Source organism: Balaenoptera borealis, assembly GCF_965194805.1.
Source record: "Balaenoptera borealis genome assembly, chromosome: 10".
Lineage (NCBI taxonomy): Eukaryota > Metazoa > Chordata > Mammalia > Artiodactyla > Balaenopteridae > Balaenoptera > Balaenoptera borealis.
The window spans coordinates 117,638,260-117,659,107 of NC_138874.1; the positions used below are offsets into that span (position 1 = coordinate 117,638,260).

Genomic DNA, 20,848 nt, shown 5'->3' on the forward strand with positions numbered 1-20,848 from the left:
GTGGAGGGCCAATGGCACGTTTGTTCCTGCCTCGAGACTGTCCCTAACAAGTGTTCTGTTTTTACAGTTTGCAAGGGAAGCTCAAACAGGCTAGGCATGGAGCTGTGGGTTTCCGCTGCGCAATGCCAGCTCTGGGTGCCGACGGAGGGTGCTGCCTTTGGGATGCACCACAGTGCACGGACCTTTCAGAGGATTGCTGTGGACACACTTTCTTGCCTGGCCGCACTCAGGGTTTGCTCCCAGGCCCCACATCCCTCACGTGCTGCAGAGACCCTTGGTCACCACGGCTGTCCCACTGATGGGCTAACCCAGGGCATCGGGAGGAAGGCCGTGTCCTGGGTGAGAGGGTTGCAGCCCCCGTGTGGCCTCTGGGGAGACTGGGGGTAGGGTGGGAGCAGAGCTAAGGGAGACTGGCTGACCCCAGGAGTCCAAGCAAAGTCCCAGCTCATCAAGCTTTACCATGCAGCTAAGGGCAAGACTTTCCTCCCTACTGACTTCCCCCAACACCAGCCATGACTCCCCAGTGCTACAGAACCAGCAAGGATTCCTCAGGCCCTGGCCCTCCCCACCTGGTCCCAAGTGGCATCCCGGGCTGTTCTTCCTACAGGAACATCCTTCAGGCAAACTGGCGCCCTGGCTGCACCCAGCAAGGCAGGATCTCCCCGCATCCTCTCAGCCTGAGGCCCGCCCCTGTCGCAGGCCAGCCCCCCTGCAGGCCTGGGCCCAGCGGACCCCGCACCCATGGGTATGTCTCCAGGACACTCTCCTGAAGGAGGGAAGGGCTTGCAGGGAGGGTTTGGCTCCAGGAGGGTCTGAAGGCTACGAAGGAGAAAAGAAGATGTGATGTGAGGGAAGGAAGGAGATAAATGGGGCAAATCGGGAATTGCCAAAAAGGAAAAAAGAGAAACAGGCAGTATGTTCGTGACATTTAAGCGTTGTTTTCTCCGAGTGTCCCCCGCCCTTCCTCTCCGTTCAAGTGTCTTCTCAGGGACCCTTCTAATGGGCCTGAAGGATGCAGCCAGGTGGGCTAGGGCTGAGAGCCCCCAGGAGGCAGGGGAGGTCTGGTGCCTGCTACCGGCCCAGGGCGCTCAGAGACAAAGGACGGGGGCCCGCCCTCGCCTCCCTGAACCCTGCTCACCGTGCAGTCACCCCACACCCAGGCTGACCCGTGGCCTGTGGAGCCCAAAGCGGGCCTGCTCGGGCTTGGCTACAAGGGCCCTGCACCCCTGGATGCGCCCAGGAGCCTGGCGGGGATGTGCGTGGGCATGGACCCCCGCAATGCTTCTCAAGGTGAAACCCCTGAGACACCTCTTCTGTGAGGGGACCACGAACCCCCGAGGCTGCCCATTGGTCACCGGTGGTCAGCGAGAAGTTGCACTGGGGGTGGCCTGGTCCTCTGGGGGCTCCAAGAGGCTTCAGTAGAGGAGGGGTGGCCATGAGACTAGGGTGCGTTTGCTAATTTTACTATTTGGTTCTCAGATTCGGCTTGACCTCAAGGCAGAGTGAACTTGTTGGCATAAATCTTGGTTAGAAATGTTCTGCACAAATTCAAACTGACACTGTTAGGGGAGATGGCTGGTTGCCATGGCAACCAGAGAATGGTTTTCATTCCTCTCTGTGAGCTGCGGATTGAGCGCACGGCTGGGATGGGTCGGGCGTCCGGCCTCCGGGGCCAGGCTGCACGCAGCCCGGAAACGCCACCAGCGCCACCTCTGTCCAGCGCACACAGCCTCCAGGAAGCGGCCAGAAAGCACGCAGCCCGAGGACCCCGGCAGCTTCCACGGAAGAGGCAGGTCCGCCGGTTTGAGGCTCTGCGGCCCCGGGCCGTCCTCAGTGAGCACTCGCGCATGAAGCTGCGGCCAGACTCACGCCCAGGGAGGGAAGACGGCACCCCTTCCCCCTGAGCTGACCCCCAGCCCATCATCTGACCTGTGACCCCGTTCACCGTGAGGCTGTCCGGAGGAGCTCAGCAGCGTGACCAGGCTGTTTCCTGGCCTCGCACAAGCGGCCTGCAGGTTCCCAAAGCCCGCCCGACACCCTGGGCATGGGGACCAGGACCCCGGCCCTCCTGCCCGGCCCGATCCTCACCCCGGGGTTTCCCTCCCCCACGAGGCGGGACCCACGCCCACAGCCCCGGCTGCCCCTGAGCGCGTCCTGGCCACACGCCCACCCTGCCCTGGCCCCGCTAGAGCCGTGGGTCACCCCTGCTTCAGGAGCGACTCTCCCTCCAAGGGGCTGGATAAAGGGCTGGGGGGCTGCCAAGAGGGGGTCAGGTGGGGGGCACGCAGCATACAGACCCTCGGTGGCGGCGAGTCCTGAACTCACAGAATGTTCCAGAAAGGGGTCTTTCCCGGGGGGAGGCAGAGGCTCAGTGCAGTGAGGGCTGAGAGCCTACCCGCTGAAGGAGACACCTGTTTTACCACAAAGAAGCCACACAGGTTTCAGGAGTGAGTTCTCGGTGACGGTGAGAGGCCTGTGCCTAGAAGACACATGTTTGGGGCATTAGAGACCATAAAGAGCGGGGATCCACTGAACCTGGCTCTGTGGTCGCTGAAAATTCTAGAAAGCAGGGGCTCCGCTCACGGATGGCAGAGAAGCTCAGGGCACGGGGCAGAAGGTGGCCTGAGGCTCCCCAGCCAAGGCCACCCTGAGGCCCCAGGGGCAAACGAGGCTGCGTCCCCAGCACAAAGCATGACACCCGTGACTTCTGGGACGCAGCCCCGTCCGCGCGGGTCCCTCTGGGCCCTCTGAGCGGAGGCCGTCGTGTTAGGGAGCAGGCCTGAGGCTCCAGCAGTGTCAGTGGTCGTGGGCGCAGGGCCGGCCGACAGCGCCCTGCTCTCCCCGGCCTGGCTTTGCCCCTCTGACCCGGCGGCCAGCAAAGCAGCCGACAGCCCCGGTTTCCCCATCTCGCAGGTGTGCTGCTCTGCCACGCGTACAGAGCCCGGTCACCGTGTGGGGCTGTGTGAGGGCATCGCCGGGCCCGCGTCCCCTCTGTGGGCAGCTCGGCGCCAGCTCCTGGGCACTGGGTAGCCAAGCCCGAGGAAGGGCTGGTGCAGCAGCCCTGAGGGTGGCCCAGCTCCCCACACCGTCACAAAGCCCAAGGCCCGCGGACGTGGCTCCCAGGACGGCCTCTTCCTGAGAGACGCCCCGCCTCCAACCCCCACCCAGGCTAACACTGGGATTCCGGGGCCAGCACCCACGGGGTCGGGATGTAGCAGCCAGACAGGCCTGTCTGCCCCCTCGGGGGACCTCCCAAAGCACCCAAGAACCTTCTGTGCACCCCACCCAGCCCCCAGTGCCCCCCAAAGCACTCAGGGACCCTCCATGTGCCCCACCTGGACCCCTGGCGGGTCTGGAGCTTGATTAGCCTTTCCCTTTAGAGCCTGTGGGCCCTGGCCCTGGGCATACAGGGTGGGACTAAGGCCTGGGCTAGGAGGGGCTCCTCCAGGCCACCCCAAGCCAGGCCAGTGCCCCCCAGCCCCGCCATCCCTCTGCATTCCTACAGCATCTCCTGTAAGTTCTCCCAGAAGCCACCTCTGGTCCCGGCCCCCACCGGCTCTGAGGCCAGGGCGGGTCACTACTCTCTGGCCAGGGCACAGGGACAGCGCAGGAGGCCGTGCACAGGACAGGGGGACAGCCCCCCACAGGGCCTCTTCCTTGTGCCCTCCTGCCACCTGGGCACCTGGGCCCCGTGATGGGTTGTTCACACCTGCCTTTCTGTCACCTCTGGTCTGGGAGCCCCTGACCCGTGTTCACTTGTGCCCCTTCCCCGGACAGTCTGTGGAGGCAGCTGCAGGTGGGCACAAGCCCCGTGGGGACCACCGCAGCCTGGGTGAGCCTGAGCAAAAGGCCCCCCAATCCTGGGCGGGCCTTCCCACCTCCTCCACTGCCGCACTTGTCCAGGACCATCAACCCGGGCCCCCAGGGAGCTCCACAGCGCCCTCCAGCCCTGAGGGAGCCACCCCAGGACGCCAGGTGGGCCGGGCCTGGGCGTGAGGGTCTCCACTCAGCTCTGACACCAGTCACTGGGCGACTGGAAACTCCCTTCACCCCTTGGGGTTTCCTGTCCCTCAGCTGAAGTTCAGGACCCATCACAGCATCCCACAGTGGTGCAACGGGAGAACCGGGAGCGGTGCAGACAGGAACATTGGGAATACTGGTGGGATGAGGGACAGGAGCGTGGGGAGGCCCCACCCAGAGGCCTGCTGGCCAGGCAGCGGCCCACTCCCCCGCAGGCAGGATCCCGCTGGGTGCCCTCCTCCTGTCCCCTCCCCTCCACACACTCGCCTTCCTTCCCGTGCCCTGTCATTACCAGCTCTACCGCCCGGGCTGGGGGCTAGGGGCTGGGCCCCCGGGCTGGGCAGGGGGCTGGGGGCCTCTTTCTGCACAGCTGAGGCCTGTCTACACTGGCACGATCACACTGCTGACTCATGCTGGTGCGGACTCGTGGGTTCACCTCGGTGTGGCCATATTTGGATTTGAGAATATTTTAATATGAGGACCGTGAAAATTCCTCCAAAATCAATTTCCTTGGCTGTATTTCTGTTCTCAGAGCCCTAGTGGACAGGGGTTTCCTGTAATAATAAAATAAAATCGGCCAGTCCTCCTTCCGCCTTCTTCAGGGAGATGTTTTGTTGTGAGGTGTCCGATTCTGTTGGAACGGAAGGCAAAACCGCCGGTTGTCTCTTTAAATCGGCTCTGCGGTGTGATGGGGCCGGCGGGCTGGCTGGGAAGAACCATTCCCACCCTGCCGCAGGGAGCTGGCCGCCGCCATCAGCGCCTCCCCCATCCCCATGGTTACGGCTCCTGCTTCCCGACCGTCCCTGGTCCCTGGCTGTCGCCCGCCCGAGGGAGCAGGTGCCGGCCGCCGGCCGCCAGCACTCCTCACCGGAGTCCGGGAGGCCGCCTGCTGAGAACGGCAGTGACTGCCTGCCCCTCCGGCTCTGACACCCTCCCCGGTGCAGAGCCCTGGCCGTCGCCGGGCTGCAGCCTTGCAATCTGTTGATAACTCCACTCACGGGCTCCAGCGCTGCCCCTGGGGTGGAAAACTGCTCCCAGACCCGGGAACTCACCGCCTCTCGCCAACAGGAAGCGCAAGACCGCTGCCACTCCTGCTGTTTTTGCCAAAATAGGTGAGAAGTTGGGCTGCGTTTCTCCGGGGTCCGCGCGGCAGGTGGGCCCCCGGGCGAGGAGGCAGCAGGACGCGGGGGGAGGCGAGGTCGGAGCCCGGTGGCCTCAGCGTACACTGCCCTGGCCGCTTCCTGGGCATCTGTGCCAACCAGGAGTGAGCAGCTCCTGCCCTTCCAAATGCAGATTCTCAACAACTTTGGGTTACACAGACGGCACGGAGCCACCAGATAAACTGATCTGTGTGGGAGACGCCAGCCCGTGAGGTCTGGCCACGTTCGGGCAGCGGCAGCGTTGCCCTCCCAGGTCTGGCTGTCCGTTGGGGGTTACTGGAGTCTCTTGACTTAAACTGACAGACATGCTGTACGTGTCTTCTGCAGCCTGAGGTTGGGCTGAGTGTCTCGCGCTGGGATGGCGAGCGGAGATTGGTTTTTAAATATGGAGAAGGAAGTGCTCCCCGGGGGCACCGTCCCTCTAAGGCTCTGAGGCCCCAGGTGGTCCCCAGAGCCTCTGCCTGACTCAGATACCCCAAGCCAGACACTCCGACAGGCTGGCTGGGTCGAGGGGAGAGGAGATGGGGGCAAACTTCGGAAGGAGCTGCTGCCGGCGGCACCTGGGGGGCTGCCCTGTGGGTGGGTGCTAGATGCAGGTGGCAGGGAGAACCCCCACCCGCCCTGACCTGCCCTGTCTTCGCAGATGGGGGCGGCCTCTTCACCCTCACCCGCCCCATCACGGTTGCCCAGGGCTCGACCCCGTGGCCGCTGCCTGGGACCTTGACCTTCTGGACGGCCATGGAGGCCGGCGGGGAGAACGGTGCGACGTAATCGGCTGTGCCGTTGGCACCACCTCCATCCCCTGCTCACACTTCAGTAACTTCACTGTGCTCATGGTGAGTACACGCGGGGACCGGGTCGGGGGGGGCAGGCCGAGGCTGCCACCGCCACTCACGGATCCCCAGGCAGGGAGAGCGAGCTGCCTTGTGGTCAGCCGGGGGCGGTGGGCGCATGCTGGCCCTGCGGCCAGGGGCCCTGGGGGCGGGGCCGGGGCAGGAGGGGGGCCGCGGGCTGCCTGCTCCGTTGCTCGTCAGCGGCTGCTCGGCGTAGCTCATACTAATTAGCGGCAGACGTGCTGCAGCGTTGAATCACTGAATCAGTGGAAGACACAGTGTCCCACCACCACCCAGGCTCAACCCGTGACCTGTGAAAACCTCTCTGACCCCGGGCCGGGGCCCTCCCTCTCCTGGCCCCAGGCCCCGCACACAGCCCTCCCGCTGCGGCCCTGCCGGCCCCCTTCCCGTCAGAAAGTTGGCTGAATGGCAGGGGATGCGGGTGGGCTTCAGAGGCACGTTCGACAAGCACAGAGGACGCCGCTCTCACCAGAAAAGGGGGTGCGGCCGGCTGCGTGGGGCTCGGCCTGCAGGCTCGGGGCGCTTCCCTGTGGTTGCCGCTGGCTTGGATTCCGGAAAGGGTGGTGCTGAGTAAATAACGCGTTGTGCGTGCTCGTGAGGGACAGCGGCCGAGCGCACGCAGAGAACGCCGATGGCCGAGGGCAGCGCGGCCACAGTGGCCGAGGCTCGGACACCGACAGTGGGTCGTCAGTGCAGACCCGACTCTTCACAAGCAGGGCTGTGTCTGAGTCACTTGCTCATTTTCTTCCTGTTGGATTAGAAATGTCCAAACAAGAGAGATGCTTTTTGCCAAAGGTCGGCATCATCTTGCAGAGCTGCCGCGCCACCTGCCTCTCAGGCGTCTGAGGGCGTGTGTTCCAGGCGCAGCCCGGCCCGCACCCCAGCTCTGAGCCCGTCACCTGTTGCCTGCAGGCACCACCCCGCAACAAGCCAGGGCCTCTGGGTTGGCCGCGTTTGAAGCTTTGCATCCTCGAATTTAGATCCTCATTTGCAAAATGGGTCCTGTCATTGGCAGATGAAGGGTGAACGGGGGAGGGGGGCAGCACCGCCCCCGGGGGCCCCACCACACGTGATCCAGGTGCCCCAGCGTCAGGCCCCGTCTTCGCCTCCGTCTCTGACCCTCCAGCCCTTCTGTGCAAATCTGCAGGGCCGCCCAGGCCGCCAAGCACCCTCCTTCCTCCAAATCCATCCACACCCTCCCCCCAGCTCCCAGCCCCCTCCACGCCGGCCAGTCTGGGACTCTGGGAACCAGCTGGATTACCCTTGCCTGGAGAGCTTGGAATCTCAGCAGTTTGTTGGGTTTTTATCGCTAACAAATAACATTCACACTGGAGAGAGCTTCTGAGAGGAATAGAGATGCCAACCTCACGTGTGGTGCTGCAGCTCTGCTGCAAGCACTTTCCTGCCTGTGTCTGGGAGCCTGTGGGTGAGACGCCTGCGGCCCCTGGGGGCCGCGGGGAGGAAAGCCAGCGGGGGCAGCTCCGGCCCCGTGCCCCAGGCTGCCACGCTCCGGCCACCTGCTCGGGCCTGGCCCTGGAAGTCAGCTGCCCTGACCAGCTCCTGAGTGTAATGGCACCGAGGTGTCCTGGAGGCCACGACCCCGGTTTGAACCGGGCTGAACCCTGAGCGTCTTCGGGCAGGCTTTCTGGCACCTGTGCCTCCTTCTGAGCGAGTTGCCTGTGTGCCCTCGGCACCAACAGGGTGGTGAACACCCAGGCGTTCCGCTGGGGGCTGAGGGGCTGGGGGCCTGCACCCTGCAGCGTGGTCTCCAGCAGGTAACGCCCAGGCCCCGACACCTGCCCAGCGCTGACCCTCATCAGAGTGTAAAACAGGATCTGACTGCACTGCTGCTTCTGCAACGATGCCGTGGATACTCAAGTTCAAGCAGGTCCCAAAATGCGTGTGACTTCGCCCCTCGCGCTCCCCTGTGATCCTCACCGTTAGCACAGAGAACAGCGCTCTCCAAGGGAACAAAGAGACACGTCTGGAACTGGAGTAAAAACCGTCCAAGCCTGGGCACTCTTTCCTTCCTGAGTGTGGCATCCGGCGGTCCCGCGGGCGGTGCTGGCACCGCCGCTGCTCTCCGGCCATACCCGTCGCAGGGGATTAGCTGGGCGGCAGGAATGGTGTACGTGGCCTCCCCACGCGGCTTCCCCGCAGCCCCTGTGGCCTCAAGTGGGGCCCAGAGGGGGAGCCCACCCGCTCACCGATGCGGTGGCCTGAGTGCCACGGAGACCCGCTCGGCGATGGCGCATCAGTGTGGCCCGGGCCCGGGAGGCGGCCGCAGTGGCAGCCCCGCTGGCTTTGAGTCGGGGTGACCTTCGCCAGGCCCTGCAGGGCCCGGAGCCGGGACAAGGTGAGAGGCCAGGCCGCCCCAAGGGCAGACACCACGCAGGACGCCCCGGTCCACACAGAAGCACCCGCGTTCCCACAAGAAGGGTGGAAGTAAAACCCCAGAGAGACCAGGGTGGATGCAGGGCGGGGCCCGGGAAGCCGGTGCCGAGGATCAGCAGGGGGCTGGGGGCCCGCAGGGCATCCGTGGGCTCCCTCTGAGCCAGTGGAACCCGGGCCAAGCCTGTGGGGCGGCTCCCACTCCGACCCGCCCGCTGCCCGCCTGCGAAGCTCCAGCCTCAGCGCCTCCGTGAGTTCTTCCAGTTTGCTGCTTTCTATTCAGTCCAATATTTAGATTTCTAACAACTTATAAAACCTGCCTTCATCTCACAGAGTTTGTCGCCCACCTCAGACCTCCCCTTACTGTTGACGGTTTTAAGCAAGTAACCCCAGTCCTGAAGGAAAGCCCGTCGTATTTCTCAATGTCTTTTCTCCACAGTTCTCCATAATTAGACCAGCCCACCCACCCTCAAAGGAAGATGGCTACAAACCACACAAACGTCCAATCGGGGCAACCTGTGCTCCGAGGGAAGAGGTGGCTCATCTGCGTCTGCCTCTCCCCCTGGACTCCCTCAGGGAAGGCCGACAGGTCAGCAGGATCGCCACCAAAAAGCAGACGAGGGGCCGCGGGCTCCACAGAGTTCAGTCTTGGTCGGGACAAGCCCGGGTGGATGCCTGGCCACGCGGGAGGGACGCCCATAGACGGTCTGCACCGCGGCCCAGAGAGGCCAATTTGCCGCTTTTAATCAGACGAGCGACACCTGACCTGACCTCTTCCCTCCTTTCTTCTTGTCTTTCTTAACATTCCGATTTGTTTGATTGCAGAACATACCACAAAGGACACATCCAACTAAAATCATAATGAGGTGTAAAGGAAAAGGGGAAATTCAAACCAAGCAGCACGGGGACTGCCGCCCTGGGACCATTGCAGGCTCCACGGGGAAGCAGGAGCCCGGGGTCCCCGGAGGAGACACACCTTGGCTGTAGCTTCTCCCGCAGCCCCGCTGGTCATCCTGCAGGCACAGACGTGAGCAGGAATTGCGGGCTTCAGCCCCACAGCCGGGCAGCACCACGGCTCCCGGCACCTGGTGTGTGGCCTCGTCCGCTGGGCGTTGCCTTCGCCTCCCCTCTTCCTCTGTGGGTTCTCTGGACCTCTCTCCAGCCTCTCTGCTCTGAGGTCAACGCTCCATCCACTGTCGCTGGTCCCCAGAGCACCGCTGGTTCCACAGCCTCTGAGGGACTTGTTCATCCGATGCTGTCTGACCACATACTGGACCATCATAAGGGTTTTGCCTGTGAAACACTTGCAGAGTAGCTTCTTCCAAGAGGAACTTGTACATGTGTGAACTTTAAAATATAAAATACATCGCCATTTTGCATTACTTACTTTGAATTTTAAATGTCACCTCTAAAAATGTAGAAAGCACTGTTGATAACTCTGATTTGGAGAAAGGGAAAAAAATAGGAGGCCAAGTGGAATTAAATCTGTTTCTCCTAAATCATATATTGTGGATGCAGCTGCTGCGGGGTTGGAGACGCCCCTCACCACCGTGAGAAGCCTCAAAACTGGGCCCTCGGACGAGAAGGAAGGGATCCAAAGGCAGGGTGACCTCCGGACTGGTCCAATGACAGGCTGGGCGTCATCCTGAGGAAACGCCTCTGTGTCTTGAACGGATGCTCTGAGATGCTTTCCTGCTGCAGGAAAACCAGTTCTGGCTCTTACTAGGCTTAACGTACAGGGGTTTTGCGTGTGTGAATAGAAATTGGCAGATAAGATGCTTTTGGAGGTAAGCTCTCCACCGAAGGTCCGGGCGCTGCATGGGCTCCCCCATCATGGGTCAGATGCACCTGTGGCCCTCGGACCCAGGGCATCAGGCCGTTGCTGTGGACGCTGCATCAGGAAGCAAGTGCTTGCTTTGTTCACCCCCCTCCTCCATCCCTCCCCCAACCCCAGAAAGGGTCAGGGGTCTGACCTCAGTCTTTAGGGGAAGCAGTGCAGGTGACAGCACCCGGAAAAGGTAGGGAAGGGGCTTGTAAGCCCCCCAGAGGGGGTAGACCCACCCCGGGTCCCTCAGCTCCAGGAGAGACACCAGGACACGGGTCCCGATTGAGTCAGTGAGAGAACTGGACAGGCCAGACCCGAAGCGGCTCTCGCGTGTGGACATGAAACCAGTAACAGAGGCCCGGGTGCACCTTTGTGAAGAGTCAGGGGGTCTCAGCCCCGGCTGATGTCACAGGAGGGACACACCATCGTCTCCCATGAAAAGGACGATACACACAGGCCCAGGGACGCCGCCAGGGCCCAGTCAGACCTGAATCCAAACACTCCCGGCTGACGACTCTCGGAAGAAAAGATCATTTGATATCAGGGCTTGACCAGGAAAACCTGCCTTTCCTCGACGCTTGCAGTGAGTTGCATCTGGCAGGAGGCTGGTGCCCGCGGAGCCTGACAAATGCAGAAACACCCTGGGACTATTGGGCCTCGTGAGCCCCCTTCCCACCGTCGCCTAACGGCAAATGCTCCAGAATTCGGGATGTGTGAGGGCCCCTGGCAGGCAGGACGCTAGTGGGAGCTGAACGCCCCCGGGAAGTAAGAATGGCAAGCTGCTCTCTCTTTCTTGTGAAACATCTATTCTCCACCAGGAGACCATCCTGCCCCTCGTCACAGAGGCCCATCCTTGCCCAGACGGAGGCTCCTGGTTGCAGGACAGAGGGCCCAGCAGCCTTCGTGCTCCCCTGGGTGAGGTGTGAGCCGGGATTTGACCACAGACCCTCCCCTGTGCCGAGCCTTCCCGGGCATCTGGAGTGGGCGGGACCTCCAGGTCTCCCCTGGGGACGTGCAGCCTCCGCGTCCCAGTCACCTTGAGGCTGGCGTCTCTTGGCTGCCTTTCCTCCTGAGCTCGTGACTCCACGGATTTGGGCTGTGAGCGCAGCGTGCATCCTGCTGACACCCTGGGTGTCTGGACGGGAGCCGTTGGGGTTCTGTGCACGTCTACACCTGCGCTTCAGGCTTCCCGGCCCGTGGACGGTCAGGCCTGCAGCACGAGGGCAGCCGCGGCGCCCTTCCCCGACCGCCGGCTTATTCTGGGCAGGGCGCTATTTCTGGCTTCACTGGACAGTGGGGACCCTGGGCAGCCAGACGCTGAGGCCCCCTCGGCGTCCAGGTCACTCGGTGCCTCTTCCCGGTGACCAAATTCAATCAGCTGTTGCCATGACAACAGCGACCTCCTCACCAAAGTTCCTGCGTCGGAGCAAAGTCGGGGTGCGGAGGCCCCAGCTGGGGCCCAGGGTGGCTCCTTTGAGCGCGTCCCCTGGCTGGCCGGGCCTCCAGGAACGTCCACGAGGAGAGAAGCCACCTGAGCCCGGACGCGCTGGCTTCCTGACTCCTGCTGTGACAGGCCAAGGCCTTCTCGGGTGCATCTCTGCTCCCCACGACCCCATCCTGGAGGAGCCGCCAGCCACCTCCGCTGTCCTCGCAGCCCAGGGAGGCACCAGTTGGAGCTGCTCTGGGCCTGGGGCGGGGGCGTCAGCCTTGGACGCCCCTGCGGTCTGCGGGAATGGGGCCAGCACGACGGCAGAGCCCTGGCTCTGACCACCAGCCGCGTGGTCACAGCCGGCGCAGCTCAGGTGGTCCCCCAGGGGATGCCAGGTGGCTCTCCACAGGCCCAGCTCAGCCTGTGGGCAGTGCCCCCAGCCTGCTCCCCAGAGCCCAGCGTGTCCCCCAGGGCCGTGGGAGCAGAGCAGGGCGTGCAGGCTGGGGCATCGAGCAAGGGCTCCACCCTCTGACCTGGGCAGTGGGAACCAGAGCACCGCTCAGCTTGTCCCCTGGGGCGGCCGTGACAAAGTCCCTCAGAGCAGGCGGCTTAAACCAGAGTCCAGGAGGCTGGACGCCCAAGGTCCAGGCACCTGCAGGTTGGCTTCTCCCGAGGCCTCTCCTTGCGGTGTAGACGGCCCCTCCCGCCGTGTGCTGGTGCTGTCCTGTCCTCTGCCGGCCCCTTCTTACAGGGGCTCTGGTCCCTTTGGTCAGGGCCACCCGAGGACCCTACCCAACCTGAGCCACGTCCCTAAAAGCCACGCCCTCCGGATGGTGGGGACAACTCAGTCCACAGCGGGCTTCTCGTGTGACTCGACGACTTGTACCACACGAAGCGTCCAGAGCAGGGCTCGGTGCGGGCAGAGGGTCAGAGGTCAGAGGTGGGTGCCGCAGGCTCTCGCCCCTACCTCCCAGCCTGGTGTGCCCCGCGCCCCTCCGGGTCCTCACCGGCCCTGGGGGTGCCCCTGGCAGGTGTGCCCGGGCTCGCCCTGGGAATGCAGCTCCGATGCAGGGCACTTCCGGGGCTGCGTCGGGGGTTGGCCTCTGAACCCCAGCGCCTGACGCAGGGGGCCTCGCTTACCTGATGAATAAAAAGACAGAACCTCCCTCAGCTCTGAATGTCTAGCCCGGGACATTCTGCCCTCAGTCTTACATCCTCCAGGGAAAATGGATGTCCTTTGGACCCTGACCTTCAGCCCTTTACCTGGGCTGTGACAAACAGTGAAGGTGGTGCACCCGGGGTTCTCAAGCCTGCTCACACCTGCTGCTCTTCCCCCACTGACCTGAGTCACCTCTGGGCAGACTTACTGAAATGACACAAATTCTCCTGGGAGACCACTAAAAGCAGCATTGCAGTGGGTGTGAGGCCCGGAGTGGACTCGGGGGTAACCTGACACAAGCCTCACGGGGGCAAGTTGTGCCATCGTACAAGGGCATTTGACAGAAGCAGGAGCCGGGTGTTCAGGGGGCTGCCCTTGGGGAGCTGGCCGTCAGAGCCCCCAGAGGCACCCGCAGCTGAGTGGACTGGTGGGGGGCCCACGAGGCCACACGCCACCTGCCCTGAGTGCTCCCCTGGTGGGGCCCCCCCCCCCCCGCCCCAGGCCGACCATTTCTGCTGAGACCTGCGAACCTCCACGCGATCCAGGAAATGCTTCCAGCCCCTTGCTGGGCAGAGGCTGGACCTGGGGACAGCCCGGCCACCTTGGTCACACGGGTGTGCTCCATGTCCTTTCCAGGATTTGAGAACCGTCCTGTCCCTGCCCCAGTCCCCAGGGGAGTTCCTGCACCCCGTGGTGTATGCCTGCACGGCCGTCATGCTGCTGTGTCTGCTGGCCTCCGCCATCACCTACGTCGTCCACCAGAGGTAAGGCCCGCTCTGCCCCTCACCTTCAAGGGCAAGCCCTCTCCTGCCCTCATGTAGCAAGGAGTCCCTGGAAGGTACTTCACAGGCAGCCGGCCAGCTTGAGCCTGCCCAGCGCCCAGATGGCTCTGGCGGCCGAGGGTGGCCAAGTGCTGGGGGACAGCCTCGCCTTCCATCCCGGGCCTCCCCGTGCTCATCAAATCAGGTGGCACGCGCTCTTTCTCCAGTGGCGCCGTGTCCGTTCAGGGGCCCCGATAGCCCGTGGCCTGAGGAAATTAGAGCAGCTGCGGAAACTTCGAGCAGCCTTGCCCTCTGCTTTTCATCGACAGGGGAGTCCAGCTGGTTTTCTACAGAGCTGGTTTCCTGGCCATGTCTGCCTGGAGGGGGTGGGGCATCACTTGAAGATGCGCTGGGTAATGTGAGGAGGGGTCCTGGTCGCCATCACGGTCAAGTCCACAATCAAAGTCATGGGCAAAGCCTAGGCCACAGTCATAACCATGGTCATGGGAAGAAGCTTGGGTATGCCATGGCCATGGTCATAGGTAGAGGCTTGGGCGTGTCCAAGGCCAGGGTCAGGGGAAGAGGCTTGGGCGTGTCCAAGGCCAGGGTCATAGGTAGAGGCTTGGGCATGTCCAAGGCCATGGTCACAGGTAGAGGCTTGGGCATGTCCAAGGCCATGGTCATAGGTAAAGGCCTGGGTGTATTCAAGGCCACAGAGGAGCTGTGGTCATAATCACAGCTGCAGGCATAGGCTAAGAAATTTCATTTTGTCCATCGCCAGGGCTGGGGCCTGGTCATGGGTATGTTCACAGCCACAGGCAGCGTCCTATCCAGGTACAGGCCCGGCTACAGGGGATCATGTCAGAGACAGTCAATCACAGCCTCCTCCTAAGGTACAGCCTCTGCTCAGAGAGGGAAGAACTCTGTCTGGGGAACCAGGAGGTGGGACTGGGTTTCCTCCCCATCCTCCCTCTGTGACATTGGACAAATCATAGAGTCCCAGGGCCTCAAGGTCCTCATCTGTCCAATGACCAGAGACCTTCCAGTCACAGCATTCCAGGGCGATTTTCCAACAAACCACCCAAGGCCACATGCTAAGGTGGATTCAGCGTGTCCATCCATCTTTCCCCGACCTGGTCTCTCTGGTGTGCTTTTCCCTACCCGTCTCCGTCCCACTCCGAGGTCTTCAGCCCATTCCCCGCATGGACGGGACACGGCATTTGGAGAAAAGGGTTCACTTCTACACTCTGCCCTGAGAGGCCGGTTCCTGACCTGAAATCTCCGTTCCTGCAGCGCCATCCGGATCAGCCGGAAAGGCCGGCACACGCTCCTGAACTTCTGCTTCCACGCGGCCCTGACCTTCTCCGTGTTCGCCGGCGGCATCAACCGCACCAAGTACCCGATCCTGTGCCAGGCGGTGAGTGCTGTTGGGTCTTCATTTTGCTACAAAATCTGAAGTGTTTGTCAACTCTCCTACCAAAGGGGAAGTTCGTGATAACCGTCTTGGGTACGAAACCACATTCGAGTGCTTGTTCAGGCTTCTCGTGAAGGGGACAGTTAAGCATCCTGTGCGTCTACACCTCTCCCGTGTGAGTCTGACCGATTTGCTCAGCATTTGATCATGTCATTTAGTTTCTTTTCCAATCGGACCAGTTTTCTCCAAGGCCTATGGTGACATGTTAATGAGACATTCATAGTCCGGGGCTCATCGCAGAAACAGGGACACGACCTGCCTCTCCTGCAGAGACAGGTGGGGTAGGAGCACAGGGGCGGGACCCCCTGCTCCCTCGGCCCAGGTAAGAGTCCATGGATGTAGGTGCCGCAGCTCCTCGTCAGGGAGAGAGTGCCATCACTGGCGGGTCGCCAGGGATTCGGGGCCATGGAAGAGACATGCGGGCCCCACCCTCCAACTGGGACTCGGCGGTCTTGTGCTGGGGAGGTCTGGCCCCCTCAGGTGAAAGGGGAGCATCGAGAAGAAGGCACAGAGGGGTCTTCTTCCCACCCCACAGCCCTGCCTGACCTTCCTTAAAAGGGGGGAAAGGGACTTCCCTGGCGGTCCAGTGGTTAAGGCTCCACGCTTCCACTGCAGGGGGCACAGGTTTGATCCCTGGTCAGGGAACTAAGATCCCACATGCCGCGCAGCGCGGCCAAAAGAAGGCGAGGGCGGGTAGTACGAACTACCCTCCGGTCCTGACAGAGCCCAGAAGAGGCCCTTCTGTCAACTATGAGTCAAGGACAGAAGGCCCAGGTGCCTTTGCAACTGGACACCGAGGCCCCTCGTGCTCTCCCCCTCCAGCCTCTCACCAGCCCGCCTACTCCTGGCCTCAGCTCAGCCCAGTGGACAGTCCCCTCCAGGGGGACAGTCCCCTCCAGGCGGGCAGACCCCTCCAGCACCCAGGCAGGGGCCAGGTGGGGCTTCCCCATGGACCACAGGGCATCTCACCAAGGACTCATTTGGTGTGTGTCCATCTGCTTGGACCACATGGAGGGAGCGTCTCTGCTAGCACCCACCGGGACGTCACATGCACCCCTCGCAGCCTTGGTTGTGTGAATTCAACAACAGTTTATTGACAGCCGTGAAGTCTGCTGCAGCCCAATTACCTGACCTCCACGCCCCTTGTCCACACGAAAAATGACTTGTCCTCCTGCACAGACGGCAGCAGCTGGGCGACTCCTGGGTATCAGGGGCAAGAGGCTGCCCCCACAGAGGTACCTTGGGGAGGAATCAGGCTGTGAGCTCCTCCCCCGATGCCTCCCCCCTGCAAACAAGGTGCCAGACCCATGAGACAGGACCCGGGGACCCTGTGGCCCAGTCTCCCCAGGCGCCTCTACACAGAAGAGAGGTCGCTTTTCTGCAAATCCATGTTAGGGCCAACTGTCCCACTGGGAAGCCGATTCTGCCACCTGTTCCTGGATCCCAGCAGAAAAGTCACCAGCACATCCCTGAAAACCACGCAGAGGGGCAGACACGCTTCCGGAAGCCTCTCGATAGCGTGGAAACACCCCCTGGGAGAGCCCCGGGAAATCCAATTTACCGTCCGCCTGTGAACACCTGCTGAGACGTGGAGCCGTCTGGAAGCAGTGAAATGGATTGTTATCTTTAATCCACACTTTGCCACCAGCGCTCCACATGCCGGGACCCTGCAGTGGGAGCCCTGGGACCTGGCGGTGCAGCCAGCTCCAGGCACCCCCAGCCCCTCAGGTCATCACGGCCCTTACAGGCCTGGGAGCCCTGCCTCCCCCAACCGGGAACTGACCCCAAGACTGCCAGCCCAGACAGGGGCTCCGGGGGCCAGGCGTCCTTGTGGCAGCCGAGGCCTGGCCGGTGCAGCCGGTTGGACCCCGAAGTGTGTGGTGGATGCGGGAGGACAGGCCTGGAGGGTCTGGAGAGGCAAGATCTGCAGAGGTCCTGTTGATGTGAGACACGCTCGGTCCCCTTGTAGTGACAACCTCATGGCCCTGTCGGGGAGCAGCCTCGGCTCTGGAGTCCGTGCTGGCCTGGCTTCCTGACCACGTTTCCAGAAGGAATCAGGGCCTCGCTCTCTCTCGCAAACCAGCAGTGGGCCAGGTCTGGGGCAGTGAGAACAGGATTCCAGCCGGACGGCCAGCCACACACGGGCTGAACGGCGCCCACCGAGTGCCCAGAGGAGAGATGGGGAGAGAGAGCAGGTGCGGGGCTGGGTGGCCACAGCCGTGGGGCCGCCACTCGCTGGAGGAGAGAGAGCCCAGGGGACACAGCCCAGGACCAGGACGGCTGGAAGGTGTGAAGGTTGATGTCCTGTGTCGAGCCGACCGGTCATGGTGCAAACGTCTTTCTGCGCGTGTCTGTGAGGGTGTTTCAGCATGAGGCGAACATTCGAGCCGTGGCCTGAGGAGAGCAGACTGTCCTCCCCAACGCCGGCCTCATCCAGTCCCCGCGGGCCTGGACAGAACAGAAGTCTGAGTAAGAGAGACCCCTGTGTGTCCTGGGGCTGGCCTCAGTCTTCCTCCTTTGGATTCGGGCTCAGACCGAAACCACACCATCGGCTGTCCCGCCAGCTGCAAACTCTGGGTGTCTCAGCCTCCGTGACCACACAAGCCGGTGCATCAGCGTAAATGTGGATTTGCTCCGGCCGGCGGCCAGCCTGCCCGCACGGGGACAGTGACGGTTCACCGCCACCCCAGGCCTGGCACAGACCCCGCAGCCAGCCGTCCTCGTCCAAGCGTCACAGCGAAACGTGTTACAGAGACATGAGGAACGGGAGCGGCCCAGAGCTCAGGATGGCTGGAGAGAACGGACGATTGTTATGGCGACGAAACCACGGCTGCGCGCCTCACCGAAGGGCTCCTTGACGTCGTGGGCACGGGCGGCCGCCACAGGCCCCGCTAACCCCGGTGCGTCAGCGCCAGCCCTGGGTCCGGGAGCACAGATGGCGGCCGGGATGGTGGAGGGGCTGTCTGTCCGCCAGGGTGATGACCCTGCGACCGCTCCACGTGTCCAGCCTGAAGCTGGCGTCTGGCAGACAGCGTCCTGCTCTGTGTACCTTCTCATCAGCCACAGACGTGCACAGTCCGGCGAAGCTCGGAGCAGGCGGATGAAGGGCCCAGCCGGCTCTGCCACCTCCCTGCCCCCGCTCTGGGCTCCGGGTCCTCTTCCCGGCCTGGGACCAGCTCCAGAGGCCGAGGGTGGCGTTCCTTCCAAGGACGTGTCTCTGACTGTTTCTACTTACACATGATGAGAGCCACTCTGCTGTCCTTCAGTCGAGGGCCAGGCCCACACGGTCCCCTTTCCTCCTGTTTCTGGTGCAGGGAGTCCTGGCCCCTCAGTTCCTCATGCCTCCTCCTCTCGGCCAGGCTGGGGTGCGGCCGTGAGCTCAAGGCACCAGGCACACGCGGCCCCATCACGAGGCCCAGGCCAGGCCGAGGGAAAGGCTGGGCTCTCCCACCTGCAGGGAGCCATCTGAAACCGTAAACACAGCCCGGGGAGTTTCCCACCACCCCACAGCGTTCTCACCGATTATTACGGAGCCTTCTCATAAGTAAAAATTGAACCCTGGATTTGATAAATCATTATAATGGTGTGATGTTTTACCTTTATTCACAGAATCTCTGTATTCCTTAAACATTGACATCCTTACAATTACAGCTATATTTTACTTGTCATTGCGAAATGTCAGGTTATTACTTCAAAGGTAACCTCATTTTACAGAATCGGGTGGAGATGATGGGGTGTGGAATATGTAATCAGCTAAGGCAGAGCCGCCGCCATGGGCGACCGGGGCTGTTGCCATAGTAATGAGCGACTCCGACTGGCAGGGAGTGAACTTCAGCCTCTGACCCCGAAGCGCTTTATCTCACCCCCGAGCCGCAAACACCGGAATCCCGGGAGACCCCGCTGCGCCACCGCCCCTCCCTTCCTTTGGTGGGCGCCGGTGGGGCTGAGCCATGCCAACCACATGGACGTGTGCACCCGGCCCACACGCGGGAGGATGTGCTCGCCACCAGGACCATGCCCAGGGTGTCGTTCACACACCTCTCTGCAGGACGGCCGTGCTGACCTCGTTCAAGGGTCCTGGCAGCCCGCGCAACCCCTTGGGCTCCAGCCCCTGTGAAGTGTGGCATCTGACCTCGTTCAAGGGTCCTGGCAGCCCACGCGGCTCCCTTGGGCTCCAGCCCCTGTGAAGAGTGGCATCTGCCCTGAGGACCCCAGTGCCCCCGCCAGGCCCACTTCCTGTCACTGTTGAGCTGCCCCCTGCGGATGCAAGGGGGAGGGGCTCGGACTTGGGGGAACGTGCGCCGGCGGGGGCAGGGCTGGGGGCGGTTGGCTCACTGGCTCTCTCCCCCCAGGTGGGCATCGCGCTGCACTACTCCACGCTGTCCACCATGCTGTGGATCGGAGTGACCGCCAGGAACATCTACAAGCAGGTGACCAAGAAGGCCCCGCTGTGCCCAGGGGCAGACCAGCCACCGTACCCCAAGCAGCCCCTGCTCAGGTACTGAGTGCGCCTGGCCGCCCCACCACCCGGCTCCAAGAGACCCCGGCCCTGGACCTCCTTCTGGGGGTCTTGGCCACAAGGGAACTTGGGGCCTGAGGACGATCCGATGGCACAGGTGGCCAGGGGCAGGGTGGGGCCCTGGTGCTGGGGTGACTGCCCTCTGGTGCTGCTGAGTTTCCGCTGGGAGAACCCCAGCACCCACGTTGGGTGGGCGTGCGGACAGATGGCTCCGTGGTGGGTCAGTGCCCTGGTCTTGGCTTTGGTTTATTCACGGGCCTCAGTGAGCTAAGAGGGGAACCTGATCTCAGGGTGACCGCGTGGCCTGGGCACGGATTTGGAGGCCCCTGCTCCAGCCAGCTGTCCCTGTTTCTTCCTCGGGCCAGGAGGGTTCGAGGTGGACGTGGTAGGAACAGGCCTGGGGCCGATGGAGCCCCAGACCCCCTTCCAGCATCAGAGCCAGGGAAACGCTGGGGCACCAGCCTGGCAGGGCCACGGCAGGAGTGCATCTCACTTCACACCAAGGAGCGATCTCGGCTCCTTTAGACAAGGACATACCTGCCCCCATCACTGGGCAGCCATCCATGGCAATCAGTGTTTTGCTGGGCTCTGCCCTTCAATTTTCTGAGCCAAGACTGAACCCAAATCGGCCGTTGGCAAGAGCCAGGCTCAGATCGGCCTACGTGGCCCTGAGCCTGGGCACCAGCTGCCCAAAGCCATCCGGCTGCCACCATCTCCAGGACGTCACCTGAGCTCGGAGAGCATAAGCCTTGGCTGCCCACTGAGCTTCCCCAGGGCGCCCGCTGGTGGTGACGTGCAGCTCGGCCAGAGGCTGCCCTGGAAACTGGGCTGGGGGTGGGGGGACCCTTGGCGTTTGGGAGCCTTTTGCCTGGGATTCCTGAGACGATCCCAACCAGGCGGTCTCTGGGAAAGGCAGCTGCTGCCGCTGTGAGGTTGTGGCCCAGGCGGGGGGCACCAGGGACTCCCGGCCCCTCGGACCGAGCTCTGTCTGGCTTTGCATTTGGAGGGCCGTGGACCAGCGCTCAGTAAGCCCACAGCCCGGCAGAGCGCCCATTCTGAGGCAGATTAAAAAGCGCCCTGTGTTATTTAAGTGGATGGTGCCCCGCCCCCCAACACCAGCCTGTCCCCATCCCCAGGCTTCCGACACTATTTGATTTTCAGGTGGAGCAGACGCGTTGCCACGTGGCAACCAGGGGCAGTGGCGCTTTCGCAGTGACTTGGGCCAGGGAGGCGGGGTTTCATCATCTCGTCTCCTG

The 20,848-nt window shown here is 62.7% G+C and overlaps 1 protein-coding gene across 1 annotated transcript in view; it reads left to right on the forward strand.

The window, feature by feature from the left end:
• Positions 1-4,213: 4,213 nt before the first annotated feature.
• ADGRA1 (adhesion G protein-coupled receptor A1) overlaps positions 4,214-20,848 on the forward strand; it is a 34,818-nt gene continuing 18,183 nt past the window's right edge. Inside the window, exons 1-5 of the mRNA XM_082407865.1 lie at positions 4,214-5,132; positions 5,824-6,016; positions 13,475-13,602; positions 14,893-15,016; positions 19,426-19,571. Coding sequence (XP_082263991.1) covers positions 6,014-6,016; positions 13,475-13,602; positions 14,893-15,016; positions 19,426-19,571 — 401 coding nt within the window. The 5' untranslated portion in view covers positions 4,214-5,132; positions 5,824-6,013. The remainder of the gene's footprint in view (positions 5,133-5,823; positions 6,017-13,474; positions 13,603-14,892; positions 15,017-19,425; positions 19,572-20,848) is intronic.